At 46.3% G+C, this 22,700-nt stretch overlaps 1 protein-coding gene across 2 annotated transcripts in view; it reads right to left on the bottom strand.

Annotated features, from left to right (window-relative positions):
* Positions 1-4,741: 4,741 nt before the first annotated feature.
* ARL6 (ARF like GTPase 6) overlaps positions 4,742-22,700 on the bottom strand; it is a 69,178-nt gene continuing 51,219 nt past the window's right edge. For both annotated transcript variants that reach the window (XM_077294110.1, XM_077294109.1), the window contains exons 7-8: positions 22,484-22,539; positions 4,742-4,875 (exon numbers count right to left, since the gene is read on the bottom strand). In XM_077294110.1, the coding sequence (XP_077150225.1) occupies positions 4,850-4,875; positions 22,484-22,539 (82 nt within the window). In that variant the 3' untranslated portion in view covers positions 4,742-4,849. The remainder of the gene's footprint in view (positions 4,876-22,483; positions 22,540-22,700) is intronic.

Here is a 22,700-nt window from a genome sequence, read left to right as displayed (position 1 = left end):
GTGGAGGGATCCAATGGCTTCATGAGCCTAGGGCACCAAAATACCTTCTCCCAGCCCTGCTAGCAACACTATCTTTCACTGCGCTTTTTTCTCCTCCTCCCTCTATAGAGTACAATAGCCAGCATGTGACCTAGCTGTCCATTCGGGTTTAAACAAATTATCCTATCAGTTGGATAGGTGATAACTGTTAAAGATTGCTGTGGGATTGATTGCAAGGGCCTCACAGATAGAAAGGAAGAGATGACATCCAGGAGGTGTTGAACAGAGTAATGGTTTCGATTGTTACCTGTAGCTCCACAAGTTGTCTGACAGTTATGATGAGCTGAACGTGGCATTATCTTCACCTGTGCCCTAGACTTTGAATCTAGAGAGCGGGAGCATGCATCACTTTTCTTTACAACTCCTCCAGGTCTTGTTTCTGGGTGGTAAACTGGGTGAGCGGGTGGTGAAAAATTAGAGCATTTAAAATGAGTACTTAGAACAGATGACTCCTGTAAGTATCTAAACATTGCAGTGTCCGAGTCCTGCAGCAGTTGTGTCCTGCTTTTGGGTTGTAGAAATTAAACGACTGATGCTGTAGTCCAGCCCCGCCAGTGGTCAGCGTTTAGAACTAACATTTCCATAAAGGTGTAGTAAACAGAGCTGAGCGTCCATCTCGGTTCTGTGACAGTTGGGGCAAGGCAGTGTGGACGCCGGGATCCTGGGTGCCTCGTGATTACCAAGCCCCAGCGACATCATGAGATGACCTAGCTACGAGTGCTCACGTGACACTGAGGGGTCTAGTAACCACAAGTGGCACCCACCACGGCCCACTGCTTTCCTTCCTGCATGACTTTAGCATCTGATACCAAGCACCTACGGTAATTCAAAAGGTGACAAAGTGGAAATATCAAGCAATTTGGTCACAAATTTCAGACCTTCCATCAGAGGTTTGAGCAGGTGACAAGAAATGAGGGAGAATTCCCTTCTTGCAATAGAGGAAGAGTTATATATATTTTGCTGTTAGCTAGAGAAACAAGGATACAGGCCCACATTTATCAAGCATATTGTGTTCGTTTTTTTTACATATCCCAAATTCCCAAAACTCCTCATGCTTATCAAAAGATTTATTGCTTTATAATACTGTTTAATCTGGATCATTAGACGATATTGCTTGCGTTCCACACTGTGATAATCAGTTGAATGTGCTAAACTTAAAGGGAATCTGTTGCCAGGTTTTTGCTATGTAATCAGAGAGCAGCGTGATGTAGGTCCAGTGATCTGTCACTTGCTTGGCTGAATGCTGTCATTTTGATATAATCAGTTTTTTTTCTGCTGTAGATCAAGCAGAGCTCAGAATGCTGAGCTCTGTATAACCCCGCCCACACCACTGATTGGTAGCTGTATGGTGGGGGCGAGGTTACACAGAGCAGTGGACTAGGAAGCACAAGACACCTAGTCCTGGAGTGATAATCTCCTGATTATTAAAACACTGATTTTATTTAATGACACACAGTTCAGTAAGTGACACACCACAGAAATCAGTGTATTTGCCCCTACATTGTTATTCTTCGATCACATAGCAAAATCCTGTTTACAGGTTACCTTTAAGTTTGATTTTAATTGAGATATATTCACTGCGTACTTGTTGCTACAAGATATCCCGTCTCTACTTTGATTCCTATTAATTGTATGGAGGGCCCAGTGATCAGTGCACTTTATAGCACGATTACTACATGGGTCCATGTTCTGAATACTGTATTATACAGGTTACTTCCACATTGCACTGTGATTTATATCATTGAGACAATGTTTCCCTCCACTACTTGTTTCCTCTTTAGTTAATGTGACTACTTGTAATAAATATCTAACAAAGTATTGTCCATAGTTACTCAATAGTTAGTTGGTGATGTATTGGAGTATTCCACCAGCTAATCTTATAGGACACTGGTGAAGAATTGCATCATTTGGTTATGTCCCCAACCTGTTGAACTACATGAATATTGCAATAGATTTATTAAACTGACCCTTCACCCCGGGACTGAAAAGAGACAAAACATTTCTCATAGTCGCCCTGCCTGGCACCCACCATTCGCCTCCTGCTGCCGGATATGATCAGATATATTCCTTATGCTTTCAAGATGGGCCGCCATTGTGGTAAGGGAATTGGAGTGGTAAAATCTGGGGTCTCAAACTGGGCCAGGAAAATGGGTGGCATATAGAAGAAATTTGAGTTGAAGAAAGTTGACAGTCTGCATTCCTTGAAGGATTTCATTTTTTGTGTGTCAGTATAATGAAAAAATGACATTTTTTACATGATTTTTTTTTGCAGTGTTCATTGTATGGGTTATTGTACAGTTTTACATCTTGGGTCATTCCGCACGTGGCGATGCCTAACGTGTACTTTTGTTTTTACATGAAACAGCAATTTTAGTGGTAAAATATTTTTCCGTTATTTTTTCTTACTTTATGTTGATTTTTTTTTCTTTTTAACTTCTTTATTTAGTCGCTATATGGAACTTTAACTTTTCCTAATGTCCTCTGTTTAGGCCACTACTTTGTCATTCTAGCCCTCATCTTGTAATAAATACTGCAACTATTCTTCTGACCTGTCCTCCTGCTTCATGGCCGAGGCAGGGGAGCAGGGTGACACATGGCAGTGATATCATGTGTCTGGCCAGTGGTTTATAGGGATTGTGGTGCAGACAGCCGGTGACTCCCTGTGCCGCGGGTGCAGAGAGCCGGTGACTCCCTGTGCAGTGGTGCAGAGAGCCAGTGACTTCCTGTGCCGAGGTGCAGTGAGCCGGTGACTCCCTGTGCTGCGGTGCAATGAGCCGTTGACTCCCTGTGCTGCGGTGCAGAGAGCCGGTGACTCCCTGTGCCGCGGTGCAGAGAGCCGGTGACTCCCTGTGCTGCGGTGCAGTGAGCCGGTGACTCCATGTGCTGCAGTGGAGAGAGCCGGTAACTCCCTGTGCTGCGATGCAGAGAGCCGGTGACTCCCTGTGCTGCAATGCAGAGAGCCGGTGACTCCCTGTGCTGCGATGCAGAGAGCCGGTGACTCCCTGTGCCGAGGTGCAATGAGCCGGTGACTCCCTGTGCCGAGGTGCAATGAGCCGGTGACTGCCTGTGCTGCGGTGCAATGAGCCGGTGACTCCCTGTGCTGCAATGCAGAGAGCCGGTGACTCCCTGTGCCGAGGTGCAATGAGCCGGTGACTCCCTGTGCCGAGGTACAATGAGCCGGTGACTCCCTGTGCTGCGGTGCAATGAGCCGGTGACTCCCTGTGCTGCAATGCAGAGAGCCGGTGACTCCCTGTGCAGTGATGCAGAGAGTCGGTGACTCCCTGTGCAGTAATGCAGAGAGCCGGTGACTCCCTATGCCGAGGTGCAGAGAGCCAGTGACTCCCTGTGCTGCGGTGCAGAGAGCCGGTGACTCCCTGTGCTGCGGTGCAGAGAGCCGGTGACTCCCTGTGCTGCGGTGCAGTGAGCCGGTGACTCCACATGCCGCGGTGCAGAGAGCCGGTGACTCCCTGTGCTGCGGTGCAGAGAGCCGGTGACTCCCTGTGCAGAGAGCCTGTGACTCCCTGTGCTGCGATGCAGAGAGTCGGTGACTCCCTGTGCAGTGGTGCAGAGAGCCGGTGACTCCCTGTGCCGAGGTGCAGAGAGACGGTGACTCCCTGTGCAGTGGTGCAGTGAGCCAGTGACTCTCTGTGCTGCGGTGCAATGAGCCGGTTACTCCCTGTGCCGCGGTTGCACAAAGCCGGTGACTCCCTGTGCCGCGGTGCAGAGAGCCGGTGACTCCCTGTGCCGCGGTGCAGAGAGCCGGTGACTCCCTGTGCCGCGGGTGCAGAAAGCCGGTGACTCCCTGTGCAGTGGTGCAGAGAGACGGTGACTCCCTGTGCTGCGGTGCAGAGAGCCGGTGACTCCCTGTGCCACGGGTGCAGAAAGCCGGTGACTCCCTGTGCCACGGGTGCAGAAAGCCAGTGACTCCCTGTGCTGCGGGTGCAGAGAGCCGGTGATTCCCTGTGCCGCGATGCAGAGAGCTGGTGACTCCCTGTGCAGTGGTGCAGAGAGCCAGTGACTCCCTCTGCCACGATACATTTCAGCGGACTGCGCATCTGAGAATGTACATTCAGCTGAAAACGGTGCGAGTGTTGGCGGCCCCCTGACATATAACTCTGGTCTTCGGGGGCCCTGCTGTAAACCTTGCCTCCTCAGCCTTTCCGGTGCTGTGAATAAGCAAGAGAAGGGGATTTATCAAAAGAAACAGAACTCAAACCTCTATAAACCTGATAAAAAATCATAGTATAATGCATCAGCCATAAGTATATTTGAATAAATAGGTTTATTTTTTGTGTGACATAAAAATGATTCCAGGGTCATCCATTGGTGATATTGCTTACAGGAAAGCTCAGGCGATTCTACAATACAAAACCTGTCCTGATATCTTACAGCACGTCAGTAATAAAACAAAGGTGAATAAATTAAATAGTTAATGTTGCCCCCTTACATAGATCGTATTTACAGGTCAGACAAGTGACATTTTCCCATTTTAACAGAGCACATAATATGTTGACAAAATTAAGGCCGGGTCCAGACGTGGCGGATTTGTGACCGTACGATACACGAGGAGTTTGCACCGCTCCTTCCACGCTGCAGACTTTCTGACGCGGCTTTCGCCTCGTCTGGACTTACCCTAAATATTCCTATTATTTAGTATTTCCTATTGTAACATTGCACGATTTTCCAATGACAAAACCTGAGGTGCTAAATAACATGGATGAGCTTTATTCAACCAGGTAAACTAGAAGGACTGATCGCACTTCTCGGGTCCACGTGTGCCGACCGCGATGGGCCAAAGTCGCTCATCTTCTTATGTTTTCATTGCTTGTATTTGATCTGTAAATAAAAAACATGGTAAAAATGGAGACAAGAAAGGAAACAGGAGCAAATCTTAAGCAGGCGGGCTCGTCTTTATATTGTGTGGCTCCGATAGACAGCAGATATATACCGTATATATTGCAATATTTACTGTGAATGGGCTCCTTCCCCTAATTGTGCTCAGCAGGTCCTGAATAAAAACTGCACTTCGGCAGGAGGTCCGTCAACTGATTCTTACAGAGGTAACAGGTATAGAGAGCGAATCTGTCGCAAGGTTCTTGCTACTCCCATCTGACAGCTGAATAATGTAGAGGCAGAGACCCAGATTCCAGCGATGTGTCACTTACTAAGCTACTTGCTGTAGTTTTAATAAAATCACTGCTTTCTCTGTTGCAGATCTAGAAAGTGTCTGAATTCTGAGCTCTGCGTAACCCACCCAGACCACTGATTGGCAGATTTCTGTGTGCACTGCTGGACACGGACTTCTCCCGGAAGTTTGCTGCAGTGTTCAGAGTTACGGCGAGAGAGAGATGAGAGAGAAGACAGAGAGCTAAAGCGAGAGAGGAGAGAGAAATGAGAGAGAGAGGATAGAGAGGAGAGAGAGAGGAGAGAGAGAAGAGAGAGGAGAGAAGAGAGAGGAGAGGAGAGAGAAGAGGGGAGAGAGAGGAGAGGAGAGAGAAGAGGGGAGAGAGAGGGGAGAGAAGAGAGCGGCAACATCTGGCTCCAGTACTTCAAGGACTTTTACAATGACATCCCAAGCGAAGACCTGAACCTGGCACAAAAAGAGCTTGTGAAAAAATATGGAGATATGGAGGAAAAGTTCAAAGATTTCCAATATCCTCTGGATACACCAATCACACTGACAGAAATAACATAAAGGATTACACAGATAAAAGGTAAAAAAGCCAGCGGTCCAGATGGGATCCTCCCAGGAATGCTGAAATACAGCCCTCCAGACATCCAGGCTGCGATAACAAAACTATTTAATATTGTACTGCAGGCCGGCTGCTTCCCCAAAAATTGGAACCAAGGCCTCATAACCCCTATACACAAAAATGGGGACAAGTACGACCCAGCAAACTACCGAGGGATATGTGTCAGCAGCAACCTGGGTAAACTCTTCAACTACATCCTGAACAAGAGGATCCTCACCTTCCTCACCGAGCACAACGTCCTCAGCAAGAGCCAAGCAGGGTTCATGCCGAACCACCGCACCACTGACCACATCTACACTCTGCACAGCCTCATCAAGAGCCACGTCCACAATACAAAGAACGGAAAGATATACGCTTGTTTTGTGGACTTCAAGAAGGCCTTCGACTCAGTGTGGCACCCAGGACTATTCCTAAAACTGCTGGGGAGCGGAGTAGGAGGCAAAACATATGACATCATCCGAAGCTCCTACACTGAGAACAGTTGCAGTGTGAAGGTCAACGGAAGGAGGACGGCCTATTTCAACAGAGCCGAGGAGTGAGACAGGGCTGCAGCCTCAGTCCAACGCTCTTTAACATCTACATCAATGAGCTGGCAGTGGCCCTAGAGTCCTCCTCAGCACCAGGACTCACCCTCTATGACACCCAGGTGAAATTTCTGCTGTATGCAGATGACCTCGTGCTGTTATCACCAACTGAGAAAGGCCTCCAAGATCATCTGAAAATCCTACAGACCTTCAGCAGCACATGGGCACTGCCAATCAATGAGAAAAAAACTAATATCATGGTGTTCCAGAAAAGAAAGCAGAAACCCACTGGCCATCCTACCTTTATGATAGACAACCGTCCACTTACAGAAACCAACAGGTACACCTACCTGGGCCTAGAACTCAGCCAGTCAGGGACCTTCAAGCAAGCCATAGAGTTACTAAAAGACAAGGCATCCAAAGCCTTCTATGCCATCAGAAGGCATCTGTACCATCTCAAGGCACCAGTAGCCGTCTGGCTAAAAATCTTTGACTCTATCATTGTCCCAATCCTTCTGTACGGTAGTGAGGTCTGGGGCCCAGTCTCATACCCAAACTGGTCAAAGTGGGACGCTGGGCCGACAGAAATATTCCACCTAGAGTTCTGCAAGCATCTTCTCCAAGTCCATCGGAGCACATCAAATAGCACCTGCCGAGCAGAGCTGGGCAGATTCCCACTACACATCGCAATAAAGAAGAAGGCACTGTCATTCAAGGCTCATCTACAAAGTAGCAATCCCAGCTCCTACCATCACAAAGCCTTCCTACACCAGGAAGCCTCCGAACACAAAGTACCCAAAGCCAGTCTGACCAAGCCATCAACCTACATGGCCTGACAAAAGGTGAAATCCAGAAGATGGTACACAAAGTCAAAGAGGAATATCTCAGCATCTGGAGGAACGACATAAACAAATCCAAGAAACTGACGATATATCAGAATCTACAGAGAGAGTACAAACTGGCCCCATATCTAGAGAAACTAGAAAACCCCAAAGAGCCACAGATCCTGAGCCGATACAGACTGAGCGCCCACAGCCTACTCATCGAATCCGGGTGGCACCGACAGAACTACAAGCCCCGAGAGAGCAGACTCTGCCAGCATTGCCCCCAGGAGGCCGTGGAGGATGAGGCCCACTTCCTGCTGAGGTGCCCCAAATACTCCGCAGTGAGGGACACTCACTTCTAGTGTTGAGCGATACCGTCCGATACTTGAAAGTATCGGTATCGGAAAGTATCGGCCGATACCGGCAAAGTATCGGATCTAATCCGATACCGATACCCGATACCAATACAAGTCAATGGGACTCAAGTATCGGACGGTATTCCTGATGGTTCCCAGGGTCTGAAGGACAGGAAACTCTCCTTCAGGCCCTGGGATCCATATTAATGTGTAAAATAAAGAATTAAAATAAAAAATATTGCTATACTCACCTCTCCGACGCAGCCTGGACCTCACCGAGGGAACCGGCAGCGTTCTTTGCTTAAAATGCGCGCGTTTACTTCCTTCCGTGACGTCACGGCTTGTGATTGGTCGCGTGCCGCCCATGTGGCCGCGACGCGACCAATCACAGCAAGCCGTGACGTAATTTCAGGTCCTGAATGCATAATTAGGCATACAGGACCTGAAATTACGTCACGGCTTGCTGTGATTGGTCGCGTCGCGGTCACATGGGCGGCACGCAACCAATCACAAGCCGTGACGTAATTTTAAAATGCGCGCGTTTCCTGCCTCCCGTGACGTCACGGCTTGTGATTGGTCGCGTCGCCCATGTGACCGCGACGTGACCAATCACAAGCCGGAACGTAATTTTAAAATCCTGAATGCCTAGAATTAGGCATTGAGGACCTGAAAATTACGTCACGGCTTGCTGTGATTGGTCGCGTCGCGGCCACATGGGCGGCACGCGACCAATCACAAGCCGTGACGTCACGGAAGGAAGTAAACGCGCGCATTTTAAGCAAAGAACACTGCCGGTTCCCTCGGTGAGGTCCAGGCTGCGTCGGAGAGGTGAGTATAGCAATATTTTTTATTTTAATTCTTTCTTTTACACATTAATGTTGTTTCGATACCGATACCCGATACCACAAAAGTATCGGATCTCGGTATCGGAATTCCGATACCCGCAAGTATCGGCCGATACCCGATACTTGCGGTATCGGAATGCTCAACACTAGTCACTTCAAGAGACTGTCTGATCTCCTCCCAGACTTCACCTCCATGGAGGAGGAAGAGAAACTGCCAATAATACTGGGGGAAGAGGAAAGTGCAGTGGCCGTAGCAGCGGAATATGTCAGTGCCTGCCACAGACTAAGAGGAGCCTGATACAGTTGTGGCCAAAAGTATTGACACCCCTGCAATCCAGATAATACTCAGTTTCTTCCTGAAAATGATTGCAAACACAAATTCTTTGGTATTATTATCTTCATTTAATTTGTCTTAAATGAAAAAACACAAAAGAGAATGAAGCAAAAAGCAAAACATTGATCATTTCACATAAAACTCCAAAAATGGGCCAGACAAAAGTATTGGCACCCTCAGCCTAATACTTGGTTGCACAACCTTTAGCCAAAATAACTGCGACCAACCGCTTCCGGTAACCATCAATGAGTTTCTTACAATGCTCTGCTGGAATTTTAGACCATTCTTCTTTGGCAAACTGCTCCAGGTCCCTGATATTTGAAGGGTGCCTTCTCCAAACTGCCATTTTTAGATCTCTCCACAGGTGTTCTATGGGATTCAGGCCTGGACTCATTGCTGGCCACCTTAGAAGTCTCCAGTGCTTTCTCTCAAACCATTTTCTAGTGCTTTTTGACGTGTGTTTTGGGTCATTGTCCTGCTGGAAGACCCATGACCTCTGAAGGAGACCCAGCTTTCTCACACTGGGACCTAAATAATGCTGCAAAATTTGTTGGTAGTCTTCAGACTTCATAATGCCATGCACACGGTCAAGCAGCCCAGTGCCAGAGGCAGCAAAGCAACCCCAAAACATCAGAGAACCTCCGCCATGTTTGACTGTAGGGACCGTGTTCTTTTCTTTGAATGCCTCTTTTTTTCTCCTGTAAACTCTATGTTGATGCCTTTGGCCAAAAAGCTCTACTTTTGTCTCATCTGACCAGAGAACATTCTTCCAAATTTTTTAGGCTTTTTCAGGTAAGTTTTGGCAAACTCCAGCCTGGCTTTTTTATGTCTCGGGGTAAGAAGTGGGGTATTCCTGGGTCTCCTACCATGCAGTCCCTTTTCATTCAGACACCGATGGGTAGTACGGGTTGACAATGTTGTACCCTCGGACTGCAGGGCAGCTTGAACTTATTTGGATGTTAGTGGAGGTTCTTTATCCAACATCCGCACAATCTTGCGTTGAAATCTCTTGTCAATTTTTCTTTTCTGTCCACATCTAGGGACGTTAGCCATAGTGCCGTGGGCTTTAAACTTCTTGATGACACTGCGCATGGTAGATACAGGAACATTTAGGTCTTTGGAGATGGACTTGTAGCCTTGAGATTGCTCATGCTTCCTCACAATTTGGTTTCTCAAGTCCTCAGACAGTTCTTTGGTCTTCTTTCTTTTCTCCATGCTCAATGTGGTACACACAAGGACACAGGTTGAGTCAACTTTAATCCATGTCAACTGGCTGCAAGTGTGATTTAAGGTACCGTCACACTAGGCGATATCGCCAGCAATCCGTGACGTTGCAGCGACCTGGATGGCGATATCGCTGTATTTGACACGCAGCAGCGATCTGGATCCCGCTGTGAAATTGCTGGTCGCTGCTAGAAGGTCTGCACATTATTTGGTCGCTAGGTCGCCGTGTATCGCCGTGTTTGACAGCAAAAGCGACGATACCAGCGATATTTTACACTGGTAACCAGGGTAAACATCGGGTTACTAAGCGCAGGGCCGCGCTTAGTAACCCGATGTTTACCCTGGTTACCAGCGTAAAAGTTAAAAAAACAAACAGTACATACTCACCTGCGCGTCCCCCAGCCTCTGCTTCCTGACACTAAAGCGCCGGCCCTAAACTGAAAGTGAAAGCAACAGCGGTGACGTCACCGCTCTGCTGTTAGGGCCGGAGCTCAGTCAGCGTCAGGATGCAGAGGCTGGGGGACGCGCAGGTGAGCATGTACTGTTTGTTTTTTTAACTTTTACGCTGGTAACCAGGGTAAACATCGGGTTACTAAGCGCGGCCCTGCGCTTAGCAACCCGATGTTTACCCTGGTTACCCGGGGACCTCGGCATCGCTGGTCGCTGGAGAGCGGTCTGTGTGACAGCTCTCCAGCGACCACACAGCGACGCTGCAGCGATCGGCATTGCTGTCGCTATCGCTGCAGCGTCGCTTAATGTGACGGTACCCTTAGTTACTGCCAACACCTGTTAGGTGCCACAGGTATGTTACAGGTGCTGTTAATTACACTAATTAGAGAAGCATCACATGATTTTCCGAACAGTGCCAATACTTTTGCCAACCCCCTTTTTTATGTTTGGTGTGGAATTATATCCAATTTGGCTTTAGGACAATTCTTTTTGTGTTTTTTCATTTAAAACAAATTAAATGAAGATAATAATACCAAAGAATGTGTTTGGAATCATTTTCAGGAAGAAACTGAGTATTATCTGACAGAATTGCAGGGGTGTCAATACTTTTGGCCACAACTGTATGTCATGGACTCCTGTACCCCAACACTGGACATATCCCTATCCCCCGACTAAAGAGCCTGATATGTCATGGACTCCTATACCCCACCCTGGCAACATCCCCTATCCTCTAAATGGAGTCTGATATATCCTGGATCTCTATATGCCTCCTTCCCCCACCCCCGTATTTTTACCATATGCTTTGGCAATGCTAACGTGTACTTAGTCCTGCCAGTAAAGCTCATTTGAATTGAATTGAGAGGAGAGAGAGAAGAGAGAGGAGAGGAGAGAGAGATGAGAGAAAAAGAGAGAATTTTTCACATCAAAAGTTCAGGTCTCCATTGTTTTCAATGGGGTTTGGGTTCAAGTTTGAGTACAAGTTCTAGTCCCCGAACTGAAGTTTGGAATAAAGTTCGGGTTGGGTAACAGAACCCAAACTTCCATGGGTCTGCTCATCCCTACTGGTGACAGATTCCCTCTAAATGGTAGGACTTCTGGAAATATCATATTGGGTATTTAAAGCATCTCGTTTCTAGAAGTGACTTGTTACAATGGTGGCATCCTATTATAGTCGGCACTAAACTTCAGTGTAAAGGATTGAATAGAGCAGGGGTGTGCATGCTCTACATTAGCTTCATTGTCTTTAGGACTGTCGTAGAGTATAACCCCATAGTTATGGATTGGGAGACTTCCAAAAAATTGCATCGAGCCAAAAAAAGAGGGAAGTACAAAAACCCGAATAAAGTTAAGAATACTTTATTAATGTATAGATAAAATCTTTCATGTGTAGCACTACATCCATTGTGATTTTTAGATCACAATAATTTTGCACATTATTTGCCACCTCCGCATTAATATTATCCCCTCTATGATTTCTGGCATTGCGGCTCTTTACCATTATTATACAGATATTTGTCACTTTATGAACTTTCCTTTTATTTTGGGTGACTGAATACACGGGTCACATCATATTTGTTGCAGCATAGTCATCTAACTTCACCCTTTGCATTAGCACTTTAGCCTTTTGTTTACAATGGGCATTGAATTTTTACTGTTTTGATTGTGTAAGTTTGTCTTAGGCTACTTTCACACTTCCGTCTTTTTTCCTCCGTCGCAATCCGTCGTTATGGGCAAAAAACGGATCGTGCAAATGTGCTTGCAGGATGCGTTTTTTGCCCATAGACTTGTATTAGCGACGGATCTCGACGGATGGACACATGTCGCATCCGTCGTGTTTTGGCGGACGCAACGCACAAAAAAAAGTTCAATGTAACTTTTTTTGTATGACGTGTCCGCCATTTTCGACAGCGCATGCGCAGCCAAAACTCCGCCCCCTCCTCCCCGCTCATCACAATGGGCAGCGGATGCGTTGTAAAACTGCATCCGCTGCCCACGTTGTGCTAAATTTAGCACAACGTCCGTCGGTACGTCGGGCCGACAGTTTGCAACGGCCCTGTACCAACGGAAGTGTGAAAGTAGCCTTACCTGCCATAATTATGGTCCATTTAATTAAATATTCTTAATTTTATTTTAGTTTTTGTACTTCTCTCTTTTTTGGCTTTACCCAGAGTACAGCACTCAGCTACTTCTTACAGTGCCATAGCCAATGAATGGAGCAGAGGTGTGCATGCTCTACGATAGCTTCATTGTCTTTAGGACGGCTACAGAGTACAGCACTCAGCTACTTCCTATAGTGCCATGGTGAATGAATGGAGCAGAGGTGTGCATGCTCTAAATTAGCTTCATTATCTTTAGGACGGCTACAGAGTACAGCACTCAGCTACTTCCTACAGTGCCATGGTGAATGAATGGAGCAGAGGTGTGCATTCTCTACATTAGCTTCATTGTCTTTAGGACTGCCGCAGAGTACAGCACTCAGCTACTTCCTATAGTGCCATGGTGAATGAATGGAGCAGAGGTGTGCATGCTTTACGATAGCTTCATTGTCTTTAGGACTGCTGCAGAGTACAGCACTCAGCTACTTCCTACAGTGCCATGGTGAATGAATGGAGCAGAGGTGTGCATTCTCTACATTAGCTTCATTGTCTTTAGGACTGCCGCAGAGTACAGCACTCAGCTACTTCCTACAGTGCCATAGCCAATGAAAGGAGCAGAGGTGTGCAGGCTCTACGATAGCTTCATTGTCTTTAGGACGGCTACAGAGTACAGCACTCAGCTACTTCCTATAGTGCCATAGCCAATGAATGGAGCAGAGGTGTGCATGCTCTACATTAGCTTCATTGTCTCTAGGACTGCTGAAGAGTAAAGCACTCAGCTACTTCCTACAGTGCCATAGCCAATGAATGGAGCAGAGGTGTGCATGCTCTACGATAGCTTAATTGTCTTTAGGACTGCCGCAGAGTACAGAGCTCTGCTACTTCCTACAGTGCCATAGCCAATGAATGCAGCAGAGGTTGAGCACGTGCAGGACTGATTCAGTAAAGATGGGGATCTGCAAAGTCCAGTTCTCGGGTTAGGGGAGAGCTTTGAATTATAAAATTAAATGCAATTATCTAGCTCCAAATCTGATAACCTGACACATGGTATAAAAAATAATGTCAGTGATAAATCCAATATTATTATTATTATTATTATTATGCCATTTATTCCATGGCGCTTCAATATGACCATTTTTATCTGAGAATGCCTCGTCTGAAGCAGAAATATGGGGGTCTTGTCCTGACTGGAACAGGAGCGTCAATGTTAAGCTCTTCTTATGCCGCTTTATTTTCCATGTCTGACCAAATGTGTCACATTCTGCTTGGATTGAATCAGCGAGAGTACAAGGATCTATACGATTTTCCCACCAATAATCTCATTAATAGAAATCCTCTTCATTACTTTACTGAAGATCAGACATTTACAAGAGGCATTTTACAGATCATGGCCGCACACAAACCTGGACGTCGCGACCCTTATAAAAAAAGCAAAGTGGTTGTAATGTCCGGACACTGGAGACGGATCATTAAATGCTCACGTCCAGTAAATGCCGTCGTGATGGCGAGTCTGCGATAACATACAGACTACAAAGAAGTGGTATTAAACAGCCGAGTTCCCAATCTGCCCCATAAATGTTTTATGGGTAATGACGTGGCTGTAATTATCTGCAGCTAGCATGGCGAACGGCTGTAACATGGAAGATGTGGCTGTATACTCACTATATGGACACCAGTATGAGGACATCTGCAGGAGCTTTCATGGTCTTCCACATTAACATGGCATTGGTCCTTCCTCTGCAGCTAGAACTGCTCACGATCTTCTACAAGATTGTGAAGGTGTTGTGAAGGTGTCTGTGATAATTTTTGACCATCGATTCAGAAGAGCATTGGTGAGATCAGACACGGATGTTGGAGGAGAGGAATGGGCTCCCAGTTTCTACTCTGCTTCGTCCTAATGGTGGTCTGTGGGGTTTAGGTCAGGGCTTTGTGTGACCGGTCAAGTTCTTCCACACCAAGCACCCCCAACTTATGTCTTTATGGACCTTGCTTTGTGCACTGTGGCAGAAAAAGGCCTTCACCAAACTGCTCCCACAAAGCTGGAAGCATAGAATTGTCCAAAATGGTAACATGAAGCATCAAGATTTCCCTTCACTGGGACTAGGAAACCTAGGCTAACCCTCCCCCAAAAAACAACAACCTCATAGCATAATCCCTCATCCACCAAACTTTACAGTTGGCATAATGAAGTCAGGTGGTAACATTCGCCTGGCAGTCGCCAAAACGGGATCCGAAAAAAAGGTGGAGGCAACAGGAATTGTTGAGGGCTTGGACGTGTGTCTTGAAGAATCAAAGGCTGCACCCTGACTATGGACTTATTAGACGGGGGAAGTGTCATTAGCCGTGATTGATATGTCTGGTAGGTGGATCGAGTAGGAAGAGGGAAACCCGATGAGTTCAGCTTTGGCTATAAGTTGTAGAAAGTGGGAGGAGGAAAAGGAAGATCGCCGCTCTTCTTCTGGACAGAGAATCAATGAGGTAGAATTAAGTGTCGTCCATATAAAAGAGGCACTGGGAGCTGTGAGACCGAGTTGTCCCAGGCTGAAGGTATACATTGGCTTGCGAAAGTATGAACTCCTTTGGCATTTTTTCAGGTTTTGCTACCTCACAACCTGGAATTTCACTGTTTTTGAGGATTTGCATCAGTTCATGTAAAGAACTGTGAACATTTGGTTTTCTTTACATTGTGAAGTAAACAGCAAATAAGACAAAATTACTGAAAACTTCAGTGGAAAAGTCAGTACTTTGTAGAGCCTCCTTTTGTGGCAATTACAGCTGCAAGTTGCTTTGGATAAGTCTCTATGAGCTTTCCACATCTTAGCACTGGGATTTTTGCCCATTCCACAAGGCAAAACTGCTCCAGCAAGTTAGATGGTTTCCTTTGGTGAAAAGCAATCTTCAAATGTGACCACAGATTTTCAATTGGATTAAAGGGGATTTGACTAGGCCACTCCAAAACATTTAAATGTTTACCCTTAATCCACTCGAATGTTGTTTTAGTAGTATGCTTTGGGTCATTGTCTTTTTGGAAGGTGAACCTCCGTCTAAGTCTCAAATCACCGACGGACAAACAAGTTATGCCCAAGAATATCCCTGTATTTCACACCATCAGTCTTCCCCTTGACTTGGACCATTTCCCCATCCCTACGGCCATAAAACATCCCCACACCATAATACTGCCACCACCATGTTTCACTGTAAGGTTGGTGTTCTTAGGGTGATGAGCTGTGTTGGTTTGGTGCCAGACATTGCGTTTACCTTGGTGGCCAAAAAGTTACATTTTGGTCTCATCTGACCACAGCACCTTCTTCCATGGGGGATCATCAAAGATTGGAATATTTTTTTTAAATGTATTTATTTTATTTTTTTTTATAACCCAACCCTGACTTGTACTTCTCAACATCTTTGTCTCTGACTTGTTTGGAGATCTCCTTGGTCTTCATAGTGTTGTTTGGTTAGTGGCGCCTCTTGTTAATGGTGTTGCAGCCTCTGTGGCCTTTCAGAAAAGGTAAAGTGTATATACTGACAGACATGTGACACTTAGATTGCACACAGGTGGACGTCCTTTCACTAAGCACGTGACTTATGAAGGTAATTGCTGCCCTAGAAATTTTTAGGGGCTTCATCGCAAAAGGGTGGAATACATATATGCACATGCCAATTTTTAGTTATTTGATCCCATAAAGACATAATTTAGTTAGTGCGAGATGATAAAATTCAGGAAAAGGTTAAGGGATGAGAAGATCAGTAGTAGTCAATAGTGTCTAACGCTGAGGACCGGTCTAAGGGTACCGTCACACAGTGCCATTTTCATCGCTACGACGGCACGATTCGTGACTTTCCAGCGATGCATTTACGATATCGCTGTGTCTGACACGCTACTGCGATCCGGATCCCCGCTGAGAATCGTACGTCGTAGCAGATCGTTTGAAACTTTCTTTCGTCGTCTAGTGTCCCGCTGTGGCGGCATGATTGCATTGTGTGACACAGGTTGTATACGATGTGCGCACAGTAACCAACAGCTTCTACATCGCAAATACGTCATGAAATTATCGCTCCAGCGCCGTGTATTGCAACGTGTGACCGCAGTATACGACGCTGGAGCGATAATTATACGACGCTGCAACGTCACGAATCGTGCGGTCGTAACGATGAAAATGGCACTGTGTGACGGTCCCCTTAGATGAGCACGGAAACAGCCCAACTCAGACTGCAGCATGTTGGATCAGAGGGGGAGGAGAGATTTAGGTGGAAATGTAACAACACTTAGATAACAAAGGCATTAGGAAAATAAAGGTTTTAGATAAAGTGAGAAAACAAAGTTGCTTGAAGGCAGATATTGCCATAAAACACCAAACACCCATAACTTACTACCCGATCCGGCTTTCTCTTACATTCTGTCCCTCCAGTGGCTCCTGGATTTCTTCAATTTAGTGTCTGCAGCCGCCACGTGCAGTCCATTAATGTGACCACTGCAGCCAGTCACTAGCGGTGATTACAGAGATGGTGACCACTGCAGCCAATCACTGGCGGTGATTACGGAGACGATTAGCAGATTTCTGAGGTCTGTGATTGGCTGCAACAGTCTCGTATGTAGGCGGCAGGTGACCAATGCAGGGAGAAGTGAGGAAGAATCAGGGACATGGCGCTTTTGTTATTTTACTTCATTGCTTTTGGCCATATTGTTCCTGATTAGACATTAGCAGGATGTTCTCAGGACCCCCACACACTACCTTGGCAGGAATAATCACAAATGTCTCCTTCAGAGGTGACATTTTCTCATAGATCATCATCAGGACGTAGTGGACAGATCGTATATTTGGGGGAACGATGTGTAATGATGCAGGGATTTCCTTTTATAAAGGATCTGGGAACTCTGGGGATCAAAACAAAAAATCCTCAACTCTAGCAGAAGGGTTTGTGACCTAAGCCCGGCCCCGGTCAGGTGTAATAGGGTAGGGATTTATGGAACCACCAACATGGCTAATCACTGCCAGCAGGGATCACTACTGACCTGTCCCATCCCACAGGCTGCAGACACACGTCCTGGTGCTGGCCATTATGTCCTCGGACAGCACACTGACCCGTAGTGTCACTGAGTCATACACACTGATCCGAGGGTCCGGGAGACCCCGCTCATGTCCTATGTTCATCCATTCTTAGGATCAATGACCCCCACCAATAAAGATGGGATTACCCTTTAATTAAAGGCATCTGTCACCAGGCTTTTGTTACCCTATCTAAGAGCAGCATGATGTAGGGGCGGAGACCCCAATTCCAGTGACATGGCATTTACTTTAGTTGGTGCAGCAGTTTTGATAAAATCCCTGTTTTCTCTGCTGCAGATGTAGCAGTTCTCTGAATGCGGAGCCCTGTATAACCCCGCCCACACCACTGATTGGCTGTGTACACAGAAAGATGCCAATCAGAGGCGGTGGTGGAGGGGAGGGGGTTATACGGAGCTCAGATCCATATGGCGGCAGGTTTACTAGTCCTCTAGTGATAATCTCCATAGAATAAAACAGTGATTTTATAAAAACTACAGCAAGCAGCCCAGTAAGTGACACATCGCTGCAATCAGGATCTTCAGTCTAGGTGGCAAGATCCTGGTTACAGATTCTATTTAATACTCTTGAACAAAAATTGGGAGTTCTCCAACCTTTTAACAGCACATTGTCACCTCCAATATTCAAGTATTCGTCTTAACAGACGAGCATTAGGGTAAGGACAGACGTGCGGACGGTGTGTTGGTTCGTTAATAATCCTGTGGAAGATATTACGGGTGGGCTGAATTTTAGGCATCTAAAGCGCCCCTTTTTAATATGCAATAGTGGTCAGATGATCAAGTAGCGGATTTAGCCAAGAAGAGTTCCCGCAGGCCACTCAGTTCTCCAGCAGTGGCCACTACAGGTAAAGTGTGGTATTACATGTAGACATTCAAATTGAGGGTCCCTGTAAAAGATGCTTGGGCTGGGTTTGCCTGAGAACTGCTGCATGTTAGAGGCTCCACAAACAGCGTCACAGAGAGGCGTTACCCCCTCCAAGGGGCATCCATGTAAGAAAACCAATGTAACATTAGCCATGACAACTTCCCTAGGGGCCGTCTGAATGCTGTTGTCCATATGAGAAACCCCCCCCCCCCTTTTTTTTTTAATTAAATTGCAGCCATAGCAACTACCAAGGAATACAAAAAAAAAAGGAGCAACCTTCCTCCCCAGCTCTCTCTATCCTTATGTGTCAGTCTCTACTGTCATTCCAGCATGATTAGGATGGGCAATGCTCTAGTTTTCCCCGGACATCATGCTTAAATAAAAGGCGTCAGTTCCTCTGTGTATAGCACTGCTGAGGAAAGACGCACTGTCCAGAAGTGTGATAGTGCGGGACGGCGCAGCCCTGCGGTGCACACACGGTCACCACACACCGTAAATCAACCCTGACATCTAGTGGCCAATGTCTGCACTGCTGGAGGAACATCACAACCAACAGTCATCCATACAAAGTGCAGGGATGGAGGCGAAACACAATTATTACATCCAAAACACTGATATTATTCTTCTATTCCATTAATCTTGTGCTAGTTACAACACTTGCATTATACGCCAAATTAAACAGTAATAAAACATTGTGATCATCACATGCGATCTCCTATTTAATAGCAGCACATTGTATGGAGACCGCTGCAGGTTTGTTAGTACACAGTCCTTGCCATTGACGTGAATATGAGGAGAGAATCCCCCTAAGTCATATGGACATGATATTATAAAGAGGACCCGCTGCCACATTTTATAGCATGATGAAGTGGCTGAAGATGTGAAAAAAAAAAACAAACAAAAAAACATTTTAAATTTCTGATCTCCATCGATATATTGGGTTATAAAAGGTTAATATGCTTATTTCCGCTATAACTAAGGGGATGTTAGCAGAGATTCTTCCCTTGGGGGGTGTTTACTTTTCCCTGTGTATGATGTTGCCCAATCATAAACAGAAGGCGTCCTGCAGGGGAAAAAGAACACGAGAGACAGTCAGCACCAACTTTCTCTATGTGATATGGCGAGACTGTCTAACCAGATCACACAGATCTCACTGCCAGAAACGACTGAAGAGAGAGTAGCGGAGAGCTGTGTGTCATCACAGACAGTGCTCTGCATCTATATCAGGCATTGGGGAATAACGCACCAGTACCTCAGATAGATTCAGAGCTGTGCATGTGACAAGCACTGATCGCACATTACAGCTCTTATCTCACTGTAAGACAGCGCTGTGAAATGAGAGCTTTAGGGTGCGATCAGTGCTTGTCACATATGGCACTCTACATCTATCCCAAGTATCAGGGAGTAATGCCTCGATGCCCAGGATAAATGCAGAGCTGTGCATGTGACAAGCATGGATCGCGCATTACAGCTCTTATCTCACTGTAAGATAGTGCTGTGAAATTAGAGCTTTAGGGTGCGATCAGTGCTTGTCAAATATGGCGATCTACATCTATTCCAAGTAACAGGGAGTAATGCCTGGATGCCCAGGATAAATGCAGAGCGGTGTACGTGACAAGCATGGATCACGCACTACAGCTCTTATCTCACTGTAAGACAGCGCTGTGAAATGAGAGCTTTAGGGTGCAATCAGTGTTTGTCACATATGGCGCTCTACATTTATCCCAAGTATCAGGGAGTAATGCCTGGATGCCCAGGATAAATGCAGAGCCTTGTACGTGACAAGCACGAATCACGCACTACAGCTCTTATCTCACTGTAAGATAATGCTGTAAAATGAGAGCTTTAGGGTGTGATCAGTGCTTGTCACATATGGCGCTCTACATCTATCCCAAGTACCGGGGGAGTAATGCCTCGAAGCCCGGGATAAATGCAGAGCTGTGCATGTGAAAAGCACGGATCACGCCCTACAGCTCTTATCTCACGGTAAGATAGTGCTGTAAAATGAGAGCTTTAGCTTGTGATCAGTGCTTGTCACATATGGCGCTCTACATCTATCCCAAGTATCGGGGAGTAATGCCTCGATGCCCAGGATAAATGCAGAGATGTGCATGTGACAAGCACGGATCACACACTACAGCTCTTATCTCACTGTAAGACAGCGCTGTGAAATGAGAGCATTAGGGTGTGATCAGTGCTTGTCACACATAGTGCTCTACATCTATCCCAAGTATCAGGGAGTAATGCCTTTCGGCCCGGGATAGATGTAGAACGGTGTATGCTCTCTTTCCCCTGCACAGTAATAGCCGGCAGTGTGATCTGTGTGTCCTGGTTAGACAAGTGTCTTACCATATTACACAGAAAAAGATTTTTCTGACTCTGAGGGAAGTTTATTTATTTTTTTATTGCACAACAACTCTTCTATAAGATAAGGCAATGTCTTAAGGCCCCGTCTCACTTAGCGACGCTAGAGCGATCCCGACAACGATACGACCTGTCAGGGATCGTTGCTGCGTCGCTATGTGGTCGCTGGTGAGATGTCAAACAGTGAGATCTTCCCAACGACGCAGCACCGATGCGGCGACCTGTAGCGACCTGTACAACGATGTCGTTGGTCGTTGTGACCCTGTCACATAGCAGCTATTATGACGATTCAGACCTCGATGAGGGACGTCCTGTGTGACGTTGTAGTCAACGAGGTCGTTGGTAAGGTGTCAAACACAGCGATGTGTGCTACCCAGCGGGACCTCAATGATCAAAAAAAGGTCCAGGCCATTCCGACACGACCAGCGATCTCACAGCAGGGGCCTGATCGCTGCTACGTGTCACACATAGCGAGATCGCTACTGAGGTCGCTGTTGCGTCACAAAACTTGTGACTCAGCAGCGATCTCGCTAGCGACCTCGCTTAGTGTGACGGGGGCTTTACAGGGGAAAAAAAGTAAACACCCCCATTGAAGAATCTCTGCTATCCGCCTCCTTAGTTTACAAGCTATTATCATGGAAATGAGAAATAAAAAATGTTTTATTCAGATCGCCAGATACTTAATCCTGATGTGGCTAGTTTAGCACATACAATGTGGTGAAAGGTCCTATTTATAAAGAAAGGTGTCAATCCGGGTTGTGCACAGGATTATTCAGAGCTCAGCAGTCAGAGAACCAGTAGATCTAAAAACCAGTAAAGTTATACATCACTGGAATCAGGGTCGCGTCCTCTACATTATACATAGCTTTAATGGGAGCCACAAAAATCGTCCCCCTACTGGGAATGCAGGAGTGGATATGCAATTTGTAACACCTGTGCAACTACACTGGGGGGACGGGGGCTCAAAAAGCAGCTTCCTTTACATCCAAGGTATTAATGAATTTCATAGCTCACAATTCCTGGTGGATATAATTATAAGGGGGCTCCATTGGGAGCAATTATGGAGCAAGGGCCCAATACACTGTTCTTGCTCAGGTTCCATGACGAGAGCCTTTCGAATCCTTGCTGTAGTTGCGGCCTGTAAATGGCGAGCCGGCTTACAGGCCCGGAGCTTATACGGTCACGTTCTTGGCTTCCCCAGAAGCTGTATGAGTGACAGCTCATGAGTGCAGTCTATGAGTGACAGCGCAGCCCCGCCATCGCAACCGCCAGCGGCTTCACGCACAAGAGTGGGAATTACTGCCAAGATGAGAGGGGGAATAATTCATGGCTAATTCTTATTGTGAGATTTAATTTAAGCAGTGTAAATGCAGAGAGAGCTGACCTGCTTCTATTATTAAGCCGAAGAATACCGAGACGAGTCCAAAAATAACATATATCCAGTGTGTATTACATATAGACACACAGGGGACACACACAGCCCCAAATAATGTGTGATGTGCCGCAGCCAATGACAAGAACACAGAAATAGAAATATTTAGGACTATAGAAAAAAAGGAGATTGGAGGCAATAAAAACAAAAACAGAATAAGCCAATGAAATGCTGATGTACTCACTGTGTGATTTGGTCTGATAGCAGGAGAAATGGAAATAATAATAATATGAAAGAATGGCAGACGTAAATGAAGGCGACAAAAACAACAACAAAAAAGCCGCGGTGATTAACCCAAATACCGTCACTTACCCTGCAGCCAGTCCACCCCCTCCTGGAGACCCTCGCCCTTCAGTCCATCACTCGCACTGGAAGACACAGGAGAACAGTTCACATAGGCTGCACTATGTAACATATACATCACTTATCTATTCAAGGGCCATGTATTCTGATGGGGACATTAGATAACCCCGACGCCTCCAAGTTATGGATGTACATGTGATGGGGACATTAGATAACCCCGATGCCT

This window comes from Ranitomeya variabilis, chromosome 3, assembly GCF_051348905.1.
Source record: "Ranitomeya variabilis isolate aRanVar5 chromosome 3, aRanVar5.hap1, whole genome shotgun sequence".
NCBI classification, from domain to species: domain Eukaryota; kingdom Metazoa; phylum Chordata; class Amphibia; order Anura; family Dendrobatidae; genus Ranitomeya; species Ranitomeya variabilis.
The sequence above is the reverse complement of the archived record's forward strand: the minus strand, read 5'-3'. Positions and strand labels throughout refer to the sequence as shown.